The sequence below is a fragment of the Varroa destructor genome, unplaced genomic scaffold (assembly GCF_002443255.2).
Source record: "Varroa destructor unplaced genomic scaffold, Vdes_3.0 BEIS01000002.1, whole genome shotgun sequence".
NCBI classification, from domain to species: Eukaryota; Metazoa; Arthropoda; class Arachnida; order Mesostigmata; family Varroidae; genus Varroa; species Varroa destructor.
This window is the reverse complement of record NW_019211455.1, coordinates 11198006-11211953: the sequence shown is the minus strand read 5'-3', so window position 1 is coordinate 11211953 and position 13948 is coordinate 11198006. Positions and strand designations below refer to the sequence as shown.

Sequence of the window (13948 nt, the reverse complement as noted above, 5' to 3'; positions counted from 1 at the left end):
TAGGATTATAAGAAAAAGATTATCACACTCAATACAAATTGAGACTTTTTTGCGATCTATTATTCAGTCCACTCATGGCACTGGTTCAAAAGTGATGCGTAGTTACTATTTTCATTCTCTACACGTGTGTATGGTAATACATATAATATCTCAGAGGATATACCCTTTTTTGAGAATATTTACTTACATGGACTACGGTTAAATCCGTGTGGTGAACTTTCATACACGATGCCATTTAACATGCAAGTACCGTATTTGGCTTTAATAAAGTTCGTAATTTGTTTTGTGTTACTATCCCGAAACACATATCACAAGTAAATTAATAGAAAGGGTCGTTTTTTTCCCGCAACGTAAGCTATATTTAAGTACAATGAGATTGTAGAACCATACATTAGCTCGCTAATTATACTATTGCAGCCAATGCGCGTATTTCTCATTACGTGGTGATTCAAAGATACGCTTGGCCGGTTTGAAAATGGCTTCTAGTTATCGAGTATCATTTATTACGAATACCGTTCTTTCAAATGGTCCTAACGATAATATTCAGATAAATATTTGGAGTCGGCTAGATCTTCATTTTTTTTTTGTGAGCCTTATCTGTACGTCTAAGAAAAGGACGTTATTTTCGCAATCCCTTAAAATAATTTTGTTTTGTTTTGTATTTGCTTAGACAAAGTTGATAATATCTGAGCCTGTGGAATATTAAGATCAAAATAACATCTTTCGTTAGGTAGGTCAGAGGAATAAGCACCAATGAACACTTATCTCAAACATTAATAGTATGCTTACTAATAAAACAGAAAAAAAAAACCGAAAGAATCATTAAAGGTTGACAAGAACGTCATTTTCAGTTTCCATTCAGCGTGATCTCAGCAAACATTGAAAAAAACATCGAGCTTTCACCAAATAAAGACAAACGAACGAGTAGATCCTTTTCCTTTGCCTGCAATTTTGTTTATCGCAGTTTTTTCTCGCCAGCGGTTCAGAGGGCATGGCAAAGTCAATTAAGGCCATGCCTTAAATTTCGGATCGCCGACGGTAAACATTAAAAAATGCTTCATTAAAGCGTCGTAGGTTATAGGAAAAGCTTTCCGCCTTCACGGAGGGCCTACTGCGAGTATCCAGCATACGTTGAGACGATTTTTTTTTATGCAGCCACGTATAGTTCCAACAGATAGGGGTCGGTCCTCGTAGCCTTTGTCGTTTGCGCCTTGAGTACAAGTAGTTGGTCAGTGCGTTAAACTGGTGACAACAGGTCCGGCTCAATCCGCGGGTCGTGTTTCGGCCCCTTTTCCTTTCTGCCCATTCTGACTCGCAGTGGCGCAGCTCCGACAAAGCACAAACTTTCGAGGCTAATATTAGTGGTATGCTGTTTCATCTCCGCCAGTACGCTAGCATACTTATCCATACGATTGAAAAGCATCGATTTCAAAAACTTATGTTTGATAATCGTTGTTGGTGTGTCTAGATGATGCGTGTTGAAAATACCATTTACAATCACATAATGCCTTTCGAATTAGGTGTGTATATACAGATATATATAAGGGAGGGTGGGGCTGAATTTGCGTAACGTTACTTTGAAACAATCGGTATCACAGGAGATAGAGTAATTATACCAATGTATTTGCCAAGGCCCGTAGATCACAACCCGTTTACCTTCGCAAAAACATCAATTAAAGACACCTGCGCGGTCGTCCAATACAACTTTATAAGGTGACGTTATATTGGTTAGGTACTAATGATTTGCTGCATTCAATAAAATCTAAGCGAGGTGCTTTTCTATCTAGAAGGAACTATGGTTCTGGCTAGAGAAGCCAAGGTTTTCTAAGCATTTACTGCTAAGTTAAACAGATCTATTATATGCCCACACGAGGTTCTGCTGCACAATGTCGAGCCGATTTTTGAATCGCTAAAGCGTGAGATCTCCATGAGTTGCGCTTTGTTCGACAGGAAAGAAGCGGACGTCGTAATGTCAAAAAAGTTGACAAAACTTCCTTCAAAAATGATCGCAGTGACACGTTGTTGTGTACGATAAGCGATACAGCGAGAGAAAAAGTTTACGTATTATAAAAAACAACTAATCAAAAGGATACAGTATCCTTAACCTTAAGGGATGCGTGGGAACCTTTTTAGAAATAATCCCTTTTTCAAGACAACAGCTTAACAAAAATTAGGGTCGCTAATATTCAATAAGTTCAAACTTAGGACAGCGATTCCAAACTTCCAAACCATCCTATCGATGTCGGTCGATTCGGCAGTAGCCTGCTGGTCGTACCCAACAACTGTTCACCTCATGTTCCGGACACAGACAAATCATATAGTTTTTCTTATGCAAACGTTCGTTTCCAATCCGTCTCCATAGACACAAGCCAGGAATTCAATCTGTGTTGCTGTTTCCAATCATCTAGCCGGCAAAAGTATTGCGGAATAAAAAGTAGATTATAATGCAGTTCCATTGCTATTGTAGCCCTGACGGTCAGACGTCGGCGCACGGCGTTGATCACCTTTAGCCCAGCCGGCAAAGATGAATAAAGGACCATTGAAAGGAGATAGAAAATGAAAATAAAAAAGAAAAACACTTGAATCGACTGACAGTTCAACATCAACAACAACAGAATATCGGCCGATGCAGTAGCATCGACACTTTTCAGATAGGTAGATCTTTTTTCTCCATGTCCAAAAAAGTCGCCCTTCGAAGCATAAATCAGGCAAAGGACACAAGGAGGGTACGGGCTGGAGTTAGAAGCTTATCACCAGGCAACCAGGCGAGCGAATTTTCCCACAAGGCTAGGCAAATGCTGTCATTGGAGCACTTTGCTAGCTAGTTCTGTAGAGCACAACGACCATCACTGCTCGAGCGATTGGCGTTACCAGCCCCACTGACGAGCAAAATCCTACAGGAAACGGGTATCCGAGTAGAGAGGACCTGCGGGATGTAGATTATAAAGAAAACCAAGCCCGAGCGAGCGATTTATTACGAGAAAACAAGCCAGGAAAAAGAAAAGAGATGGCAACGAGAGAGATAGGTAGAGAGAGAGAGAGAGAGAGAGAGAGAGAGAGAGAGAGAGAGAGAGAGAGAGAGAGAGAGAGAGAGAGAGAGACCAGGAAGCTGCAGGAGACGACGAAAACGAAGTGAACCGGACAGCGCCATTGGGCCTATTAAAGAACCGCAGGACAAGCGAATATATGAGAAGCAGACTGGCGAGGGTAAAGCATTGCCGAGGGAGACCAACACCGTTATCTGAATGAAGGACACCAGGAGGTAGTGAAGAAAAAGCAGAATACAATTCAGGGATGCCTCAACCACCTCACGTCACGGATAGCCCCGAAAAAGGTAATGCGAAGGGAGAGTTTGGGCATGGTTTGGGGTAGGAGGCGCACGACACCCGTAACCGGTAACCGACACGAGTCGTGTCTAGCGGAATTTGGAGTAAAGGAAGCTTCTAACTGAAGAAAACATCGAAAGGCGTTTGGAAAGCGTTCGCTAAGGCGGTGCCTGAATAGATGAGGCTCGCGAGTTAGGGTGGGGGTGAACGAAATGTGCAAAAACAGTCTTGTAAAAAGAGCGAGCTGATCAAAAAAAGTGGTGAAAAGGCTCGCAGGTAACGTTGACCGACTAGAAATTCGATTACATCGATAAGTATAAAAAAAAAGGAGCAACACAGTTCTTCGAAGGATTTCATCAAGGGTGAAATGGAAACGCTGAAATACAAAGAGGGAGTCACGTGACGAAGCGTTACATACGTACAGCGCTCACATACAACACTAACAACAATACGAAACAGCGTCACTTCTTATCGTTTCAGCTAGTTTAGCCTTCCCTATCAGTTCGGCTCTCTATTTTACTCGTCTGGGCTTTTCAACAGCTTCTTCAGAACTGCAATCCTCTTTCGACACAGCCTTAAATGCGGACGAATAAAACTGTAATGCTTTTTTGAATACAGCTGAGAGTATACACCACGTCAGGAGTGGACAAGCACGCCCCGCGATAACTCGATAGAGCAGGCCCATCACTGAATATGTGTGGTAAACTATTCATTGAACATCCACCGGCAGACCACCGAGGTCCGCTACGATGACGATCCGCGTCTGCAGATTTGTTTTGTCTGGTAGAAGAATTTAACTGTCTCATAAAAGCGACGAACAGGTAAGTGTTGACAAACTGTGCCAATTTTACCGAAAGCTTGCTTGCCAATCAATTTACGTCCCATTCCTTTTTATGAGTACTTTTATATCGTGTTTTCCTCAGATCTATCGTTATTGTAGAGCTAGTAAAGTATTCGGATTTGAAATTGCGCTCGTCAATTTGATTTTTTTCCTGGCGAACGCATGGAAAACAATTGGTCGTTTTTTCTTCTTATGTTGCCTTTAGTAAATCTTTGAATGTCTTAGCCGCTTAATTTCCTCCGAAAATATTTTCTCATATTTATTCACTTGAATTTTTTGCTTATTGAAGATTCAAACAATTTAGAAGAAATGAAGAGACAATTGTGTTTTAAAAACTGATCCTTTATATATACATATATGCTACCTCAGTTATACGTCTCCTATAGATGAATTGCATCCACTTCGTCGTCTTCGTTAAAATATACCTGACTAAGCTTCATTAATAGCTACGACTACGTCGTTGGCGGGTCCGTCTACCTTGGTCAGCCCCTTCTCGTCACACCATTACCTCCTATATCTGCCAGCTGAAGCTAGAAGCTCCACTAACAGTTCGACAGGCATTGCCCCGTGGGGATCTGATGTCCTGACGCAGCACACGGCCACGCCAGACCAAGCTTTACACCGAGCATCAGCGGGGTGATGAAAATACGTACAGACCAGGACTGGCATGCTTGGGGTAAATCTGCTTCAGGATATGAGGACTTTAGCTAGCAACACCCAATGATAAAAAAATCACTACTTAAACGTTATGTAAGTCTGCTGCTGCTGCTGTTGTTGTTTCACAGGAGAACACTAGACCAGTTTTTAGCTTAGCCCACGAAATGAGAAGAGAGAGAATTGGCTGAAGGTACGGGGGTAGGGGGTAATCGGGGAGATAGGTGACGCATTTAATTAGAACATGCCCGTTGTTCTCCCTTACCTTCGAACATGACTCTAGCTCACCGAGGGGAACGGGCTAGGGGAAACAAGTCAGACGGCGTCAATAAAATGAGAAATTAGTAGCTGCTGGCGATATAATAACAGCGGAAACAATGCCGTAAAGAGGAAAAAAGTACAGAAAGCAGAAAAACATCCCGCTGCTGACCCATAAAGAAGAACAAGAAAATGAAAACGACACGATTCCAGAGGGACCGGACATCTTCAAGTGAGAATCGGTTCAGCCACTCCAAATCCGAGTGGCTCGTCCTCCAAGCAAAAATCCTCAGTCGTGGTTATTGCCGCCGACGCTGTCGTCGTCTCTGCCGCGATTGAAGCCACTACTTAAAGTCGAGACTCAAGGGACCTTTTCGACAATTAACTGCATAAAGCGATTATGAGTGGACAATGGTAACGTCCTAAAATAGCGTCAGCATTATTGGCTCATTAAAAATCCTATTTGGACAGTACAACCAATTCCGACTCAACCAACCGTGGCAACAGGGATGTCACATGAATTAAATGCGGAGTGGTATAAAAAGAAAATCGAATAAAATAGAGGTCAGGGGAGCCTTTTCTACGATTGAACCTAATAAATGTATCGAGCTCTAAGTCCGATACTGCCTTTAAGCACTAAGCCTTAGACGGGTCAATCCAACTTAATTTACCTCAACTGTGCGCGCGCGTATCTGTTAATGAGCCTAACCGGCCGAAGGTGCCATTGAAACCATTAAAACGTTGTATTCGAAAAATAAAAATAACACGAAACCGACGGACATTTTTTATAAAATGGAGAATAAAAGGTACCAGGATCGGATAATATTCTAGTGGTGTGTCATCGATACTATATGCCTGTCGAAGTTGGATCAGTAACTCAGTGGTAAAACTGGTACTTCCTTTTATCACGTTATTCAATACGCGTACACGTGTATATAAACGCTATGATCACCACGATGCCTTGTTCAATAGCCCCGAGAGAAGTGCTCGTCATTTTATGGAGCACGGTACTCTTTCTATGGCATATTCCAATAGACAATTAACCAAGTGAGGTAGTTAAATAAAGGTTGCCATATTTTAGGTTTAATAATAAAGGCGAACCACCTTCATTGACACTTCGACTATTATCTATTAGCGATTGTTCAAAACGAAACGCTAATTCCCATCTTATGTCTCATTTTAAGTGGCAGCTTACTGAAAAAGTTTTTCTTGAAAAACCTGAGTTTTATATATATATATATATATATATATATATATATAAAATAGATGTCGAAATTTTGTAACGCTTCAATAAGACGGGCTTACTCTATTTCGTATTATCGACCTTGTATTCCTCGTATGCTAGGATGGCCAACCAACAGTGTATTATAAAAAATATTAATAATTATTGTAAATATAGATAAGTATATAATACAATAGTAATGATTTAAAGCCGTACGAGGGAGTAGATCTAGCATTAACTTACTCTCAACGAATTCAATGTAACTGTATCCTAAATTAAGATTTTGATAATAACTTAGCCCATTTAGTTTCATATTAAGCATCGAACGCCAGAAGTTACAGATGCCCAAGCATACGACCGACACAGAGTCGTACACGATGCGTCAACAGCGAAGAACGGATCGTGACTATAACTTAATGGCCGCAGTTTAGTTGGTGGCCGCATGGTGGTTTGTCCGGATATTATTGACAGCTATAACGTGATGAGTTCGGCGAGAATATCTCAATAACAGTCAATGAAACAATTTCGAACTCATACTGATAGTAGAAGCATAATGTTCTTAAAATCTCCACATATTTTAACTTGGTTCCCCTAGTTTAGACACCTTAGACCGCAGTGAAGATGGTTTTTTTTTGCGATTTTATAGAGACCATGCCGTTCCCTAGGTCACCATCAGGTGCCCATGATGCAGCAGTAATTATACGCACGTTGATAATTTACGTTGGTGTTTCGTAAGTTGTTTTACTGAAATTATGAACCAACTCAAGATGATTTCTCATTAAACCGAATGGTTCACCCGCGAATTGGCAACTATTCTATAATTTTTATTGTTCTCTATGCAAGCAATTGTCAAACGTAAACTGTATCACCAGCAATAGCAGTTAGACGGATTTCATGGTTGTCCTACGTAGTTTTTGGAACGACTATTTTTTTCCTTTATTCTAATGTTTTACGTGTATTTCCCTTGAACAATAGATACTTACATGTTCGGTGGCTGTCGCTCGCGTATCTTCAGCGTGCACCCTTCGGTATGGGATGAACTCTTCAACTTTCAACCTAGAGTTCCCTATATTGCCTCCCTGTCAAGGCACGAATAGCAAAAGTATTGTCAGCGGCCTTCGTAACACAAACGTATGCAATAAATTATTGCACACTTTATGAATGGCTATTAAAGCGAGCTGATTTAAGTAACAAACGTTTTTTTCTGAAATCGCTGGATGTTATCGTTAGCACTTGAACACGCGCATAGTACTGCTGTCTGAGAAAAAAAAAACGCGCTCAAGTATGTTATATAGTATCCACATAGGGCAAAAGACTTTGGACAGTGCTCCCATGAAGAGATCACGTCCATAGCATTGATACGAGGTTGACAACTCTACAGGTACGGACGGGCAAGCAAGTTACTAACTTAACAACGTTGAAGAAGCATTCGTGGCAATATTTGCGAACCTACACAGAGCCATGTACGATGTGTCAACACAGAAGAACGGACCGTGACTACAGCCTAATAGTTGCAGTTTGATGCAAACGATGATTTATCCTGCTGTTATTCACACCTGGAACGTGACGAATTTGGCGAGGGTCAACAGTAAGTGAGCCACAAAATGTCTAAGGAGAAAGGCAATTTGGCCCGAACGCAAGAATGAAAACGACTACAGCATATGGTTATCCGGCCGCTTCCACAAAAAAGAAGTAAGCAAGCCGGCTTTGAGAGACACGTACATCAAAGGCCATCCGAGTAAACATCCGTGTAATTTTCGAAAACGTATACTTTCATATGACGGAGCAGATAACTACGTCTACAACGACTGTGGCAATCACTGGGGGCTGATTAATGTGTCGCGTCGTAAATGGGCGAACTTCGTGAATCGCGGTTCCGCCTCCTCTCGTCTCGCATTGATTTTTCGTTTTTGAACACGTCAGCGCTAATTAGTCACTGTTGGTATTCGTGGACTGTTTGGAGATGGGACTGCATTAGAAGTAGGTTTCGACGGGGCGAGGAGTAACCTTTGTGGGTGGTAAATACAGACTTACAGATGTATATTCATTCGCGCAGTCTAGGGTAAGGGGAACCTAAGATCGAAATCGATAATAGAAAAACTACTTTCCATTAGCATACATAGAAATGTGTAAGGTCACTATACGTTTGCGTATATGTAGTACTGTAACTATTTGGACTACTTCCCGATGGGGTCTTAATCTCTGTAACAGTACAATTTTACAAATTAGTACATATTCACTTTGAGGCATGCATACCCTTTAGCCCAGGCGGAAACAAAGTTCGGTACGTGTCTCCGTTTCTGGCAACGGACTGGCATATGCCGTTGGATCGACGTAAACAACAGTGTTCCTTTAAATCCCTTTTCAATATCTTTCGCTGCGCGATTAGCAGTTGCAGCGGAAATGCCGCGACGTCTCTCGACACCAATTCCTATCCATTTATCCAAGCTTACATATACAGATACTTGATAACTGGGACACACGCCCCATCAGTCGTCAAACCGCTCAAGCACGACACCGAACACCTCGGTACAGACTAACCATCTATCTATGCACGATAATATGTCGTCCATATAAGAACTATATCTCGCTACTACTACTTTTAGTAATGACGTAGCTCTAAGGTCCGTCACTGTACTAACTTCACGTGAGTGTACCCAAAGACCAAATACCTGATATACATCAATACCTAATCTATACATTTATAGCGCACGTGTCATATCCAAGGCGCCCGCTAGATATCACATTAGAAGTATATCTAGCTACCACTAGATCATTGTTTGAAATTTCTTGTCTGTTACTGCTTCAATTGGCTGACCCGTTTCTAGTTCGGGGAGATATATCCTATTATCGACCGGTGTCGGACCTAAATCATTTCACATATCGCTAAATTTAGTAGTCAAACACGCTACAATTGCAGTATCAGCATAGAAGCTACCTAGTTGTTACCACCGCTGTTTCTACTAGCCAAGGTATGTTACAGACCAGACACGCAAGCCCACCAAAGGCGGGAAAGCTTACGAGATCACCGCTAAGCCTCTTTTCTGGATTGGTTCTTCTTCTAGCATTGTCTGCAAGAGACTTGCTACCTTGTATATCACCTACCTATCTAGCAACGGACTACACGTCTCCACCGTCAAGTTGCGAGCCGCTAGCAGCCGCTGCTGCTTCTGTTGTGAATGCTACAGCAACGGCAGTACGAAGCCAAAGGTGCGAGGCGCGTGAGCTGTTAGCTCCGTGGATTCTATTGGTTCCCTTGCCTAACTTGGCTTTCTCCAAGAAGGAAAAACGAACTTGGGCAGACGGCGGAAAACGAGCGGATAGAAGTGACCGGCTCTGTTCCGGTCTGATCAGGCGGACTGTAGGCTTCAACCGGACTCCTAAGGAAGGCAGGACATTGTAGGACTACAGCAGAGGGCTGACTGTAAATAGGACAGACAGAGATGGGCACATATAGACCTAAGTGAAGAAAGATGAGGATTGCTGCCTGCAACCTCACCCGGCGTTGCAACCATCCCCGACGTAAGCAGGCCACTCGTCACGGCTATGTCTTTTTTTTGGCCGGACATCAACAATAACGACAGCGACAACAGCTGGAGCGGCCGCAATGGTTGTGACTACTGCAGCGACAATATCCACAAGCAAGCTTGGCCACTTCGGACTTAGACCTGCTTCTAGGTCCAAGGGTATATATAAATATTATTCGTACCAACTTTCTAGTAGCTGTTGCTGTTGTTTGCGCGTCAGCCGTACCTTCTGCCCATTCTTTTCCTGGGCTGGTGTATTGACGTGAGCTCGACATACAGCCAACTAACAACCTACCCGCGTTGTTAGTCTCGCTGTTTTTTTCGTCTTTGTATCTCCATCAATGTGCTTCTTGTCTGTTTCCTTCCCGGTTCAGCCTTTTCGATACAGCTCATACTATAGGGTACAAACACTCACATTCGCATATATATCACACATCAATTTCTATCATAGCATATATTGAGGAAAAAACATATAGATAGATGAATGGATGAAAGAAGTCGATAGTGAAACAGACAGATGGATGAATAGCTGTCGGGTAGTCAGACACGAAATGGGTGTCATCTCCGAACCCCGATTAACCCCAATACCACCCCCAGACTATAGAGAAACGCGTTTCTCTCTACGGATATAACAGCAGCATAGCCATGTCCCGGAGAAAGCTGTAGAAGGGCGTAGAAGAAGGTGCCACACTAGCGCACGACTGGATAGCAACGGACACCCCATAATACGGCCTACTCAGGACCGTCAGAGCAGATCGAGGCGATACGAGGACAAATTACAGAGTTGTATACAGGACCAGAACTTTCTGGCAGACAGCGAAGCGGCAGAGCCGGTTACCGCGATGAACGGTCAGGCGACTAGGAAAATAAAAAGAGATGTGAAGCGATACAAGAAAAATTAGACCAATGGCAATCCTGTACATTGGCATACCTACCGTTACGGATCTGCATCTTACTACAGAAGTTTTTGCGGTAGCCTATGTAACACCATGAAATTACAGAGTGGCTAGATGGCTGTTGGGTTTTCTGTCACAAGTAGTAAACATTTGGTTTTTTACAGCTTCGAGCAATGGCAACAACGCGAAGCTCAATAGCATTACAGATCTTGGTGAAGATGAGAGACTGCGACGACGACGATTGCTGCTACTCTGACGACAACTACGTGGCCCGGACAACCGCCTACAAAACGTTCAATGGTGAACTACCTCCTCTAGTTTGGCCGGCTTTCCTTGATCTAACAAAGTTTACATCGAACGAAAACGATTCCAATGTAGACTTACGAGAATTTTTTTTGCAACGTCGTAATGGTGGCCTGTTAACGCCGCACCTTCTACGATTCCACGAAGCTATTCCAGGCAGTTGAATGGATGTTGGAAAATGAAGTATACATGCATTCATATGAGCGTATGTGAAAGAAAAAAGCAGCGTGAAGCCACGCGTCTTTGGGTCTTTCTTACCACTGCTTGGATCCGGTTGAGGAACGCGAAATCGTTCTTTGTTCTTAACATTCTTTGTAATCATCGATAAAAAGCTATTTATTTTATTTCTCGTGTTCACCTAAAAGTTATTTCAGAAAGCACAATCTTTGTTGAGACAACAGTCGTCATAGCCCTTTGTTGATAATATGCGTGTTTTTCTTAATTAACGTTTGCAATACTGTTTATTTTATTTATTTAGCCGGTTTGTATCTAGACAAGCATATAGATACAATTTGGCGGCATATGGTAGCTAGACTAAAGAGAAATCCTGCATTCGGTTGGAACGTTTGTTTGTCGTTCTAATATGTTTATGTTTTGTTTCTATATTCTGCTTGCTTTCGTTCAGAGATGAGGATCGGTGAACTGGATCGGCGCTGCATGCATAAGACGACAAAGTTTGTCTTATCGTTTTCGTTACGCACCAGAAACATGCGGGTCCACGCTATTGCTTCCTCTATTTTATCGTGTAAGGAGTATGAAGGCCAGGCCGGACTGCCCTTCATTTTATCGCACGGCGTAGGTTCTAAAAAAAAAGCTTTTAGTTTACGCCTCCCTGGCCTGAAGAGTTAGCGCTCCCCTCTCTTGCATTACTACTATTATCATTGTTGTTGTACCATTTTTATAATTTGTTCGAACAGTGTATCTATTGAAACAATCAACTAAACGTAAAATTGATCTCATCCATACAAGAGCCCGAAACAGCATAAAAATTTGCTTAGACTTCTTTCGAAGAGGAAGAGATGATGTGACTCCGGTTTTTAATAACAGCCGAGTAGCGCCTGCCAGCGGATAGAAAACGGTCAAAAACCTATTTAAATAAGAAATGGAAATCAACTATGGCTGGGTCATTCTAAAAAGGATGGTATTTTGTCTACTTTTAAATTAGACATTGAACGTTTCCTTTCGTATACACACAGATGGAGAGATATATGCTGGGCTAACTATTCAGATAGAGTATTAGAGTTGTACTGAATACAAGTACGTAAATGTGATTCATGTCCATTATGTTCTGAGATTCGCTCTCGCGGAAACGGTACCGCCTCTTCCGGTACCCATTCAAAGGTCAGAACCGTAGTTAGTTGTAATAGTGGAATAATGGCGGGTGACGCAGACCGATTTGGCCGAGATGAAAGACATACTGTTATTTCCCAAAGAATCGACCCGGTACAAGGTGAGACTTTTAATTTAAGCAAATAATCAGCCTAACATCACGAGTCGTCTGAGGGACCTTGTTTCGCACGCGCTTCGATGGTGGCCGTGATGACAATTAGAGGGAGAGTGAAGATAACAAATATTAATCTCTGCCGTTTGATGTGACACGTCATTGGAGATGTTTGTCCTAGCTTTGGCAAGGACTCTTGGTTGGTCAGCGAGGATCTACGTTATCATGGCAGTATAATTCCGTTCCATTGGCTTCTGACAGCCGTCTGACGCCAAATCTGTGTTTCGCGGATACCGCATTAAATTCGAAAACAACATTCGAACATTGAAAAACACTATGCAGTACAAAAAAAAACCAATACGGAATTGCGGATAGAACAACTACAGGAAAAGCTACTTTTCGTTGTGGGTCTTTTCAAGAGAAAACGAAAAGGAATAGAAGAGATAGATAGATATATAAATACATAGATAGATAGGTACACAGAGAGATAGATACATAGTTAGATAAGATAGGATTAGGTAAGATAATAATATTCAATGCCCCATCTTAGCTCTTTAGAGTAGTATCTTATTATTCATCTCGCCTATATCCGCATAAGATCGACATAGCTTAATTGATGGTTCGAGTTAACTTACCAAGCCAAATAACTTCTTTATTAAATAATTTCAACAATTAAATAACAACAATTTTCTAGCAGCGTTAACAGTAACAATTCGAATACTTTTTTCTACGATTACGGATTCTAAGTGTAACACGACGTCAACATGATGCTCCGTTTCTTTCCCGAAAATCTGGATTCATTCGTATCTACGTGTACCTGTATCGTGCAAGAAAAACAAGCTGCATACATTGCAGCGATAGACATACGTCATTGTTGCCATTGTCGAGCGTATACAAATGTGGCCATAAGCGAAACAGAAACAACCAGACATTTTACATTCAGCTGATGCAATTTGGGTTATTTTCGTCACCTGTAGGAAAGTGCGCGGCCATCCAGCCAGCCAGCCAATACTACACACGGCATATGCTTCATGGTCAAAAGCCACTAGCCAACATTTCCGTTCTGTAACCTCATACCATGCGAATATGCGTTCGTTCAGCTCAGCTGAGTTACCCAGAATCTGGTGCGCTTCCGGCCCCTGCTTCAGACGGCACGGGTCGGAGAGGGATCGGTAGTATAGAAGTCATGCAAGTCTTCGGCGATACAGGCCGAGTCCTTCTGCCTGCTAAAGGCCTAGCAGATTACTTTTCATGGTGCATCGTAGCAATGGCGTGGGTGTTCCAGAGCGAAACCGGCTGCAGTAATGGTGCAAGTGCTGCCTGTGGGGCTACTGCCAGCAGCGGCAGCGAGAGGTATTCCAAAAACGCACATGCTGTTCCGTACATACCTCTCGACTGAGGCATACTACGAACCAAGTAGATCTCGCTCTTTGCAAGCCTGCCATTGTGTCGGATCTGCCGCTTTCCGTATGTGAAAGTC

The 13948-nt window shown here is 42.4% G+C and overlaps 1 protein-coding gene across 4 annotated transcripts in view; it reads right to left on the bottom strand.

The window, feature by feature from the left end:
* LOC111243725 (lysosomal acid lipase/cholesteryl ester hydrolase-like) overlaps nt 1–8171 on the bottom strand; it is a 46934-nt gene extending 38763 nt beyond the window's left edge. The window contains exons 1-3 of one of the 4 annotated variants that reach the window (XM_022789713.2): nt 8024–8171; nt 7710–7857; nt 7285–7380 (exon numbers count right to left, since the gene is read on the bottom strand). In XM_022789713.2, coding sequence (XP_022645448.1) covers nt 7285–7286 — 2 coding nt within the window. In that variant the 5' untranslated portion in view covers nt 7287–7380; nt 7710–7857; nt 8024–8171. Of the gene's footprint in view, nt 1–7284; nt 7381–7709; nt 7874–8023 lie in introns of those variants that run through there. The other 3 variants (XM_022789716.2, XM_022789715.2, XM_086981186.1) reach the window with 3 other exon arrangements.
* Nucleotides 8172–13948: the final 5777 nt, after the last annotated feature.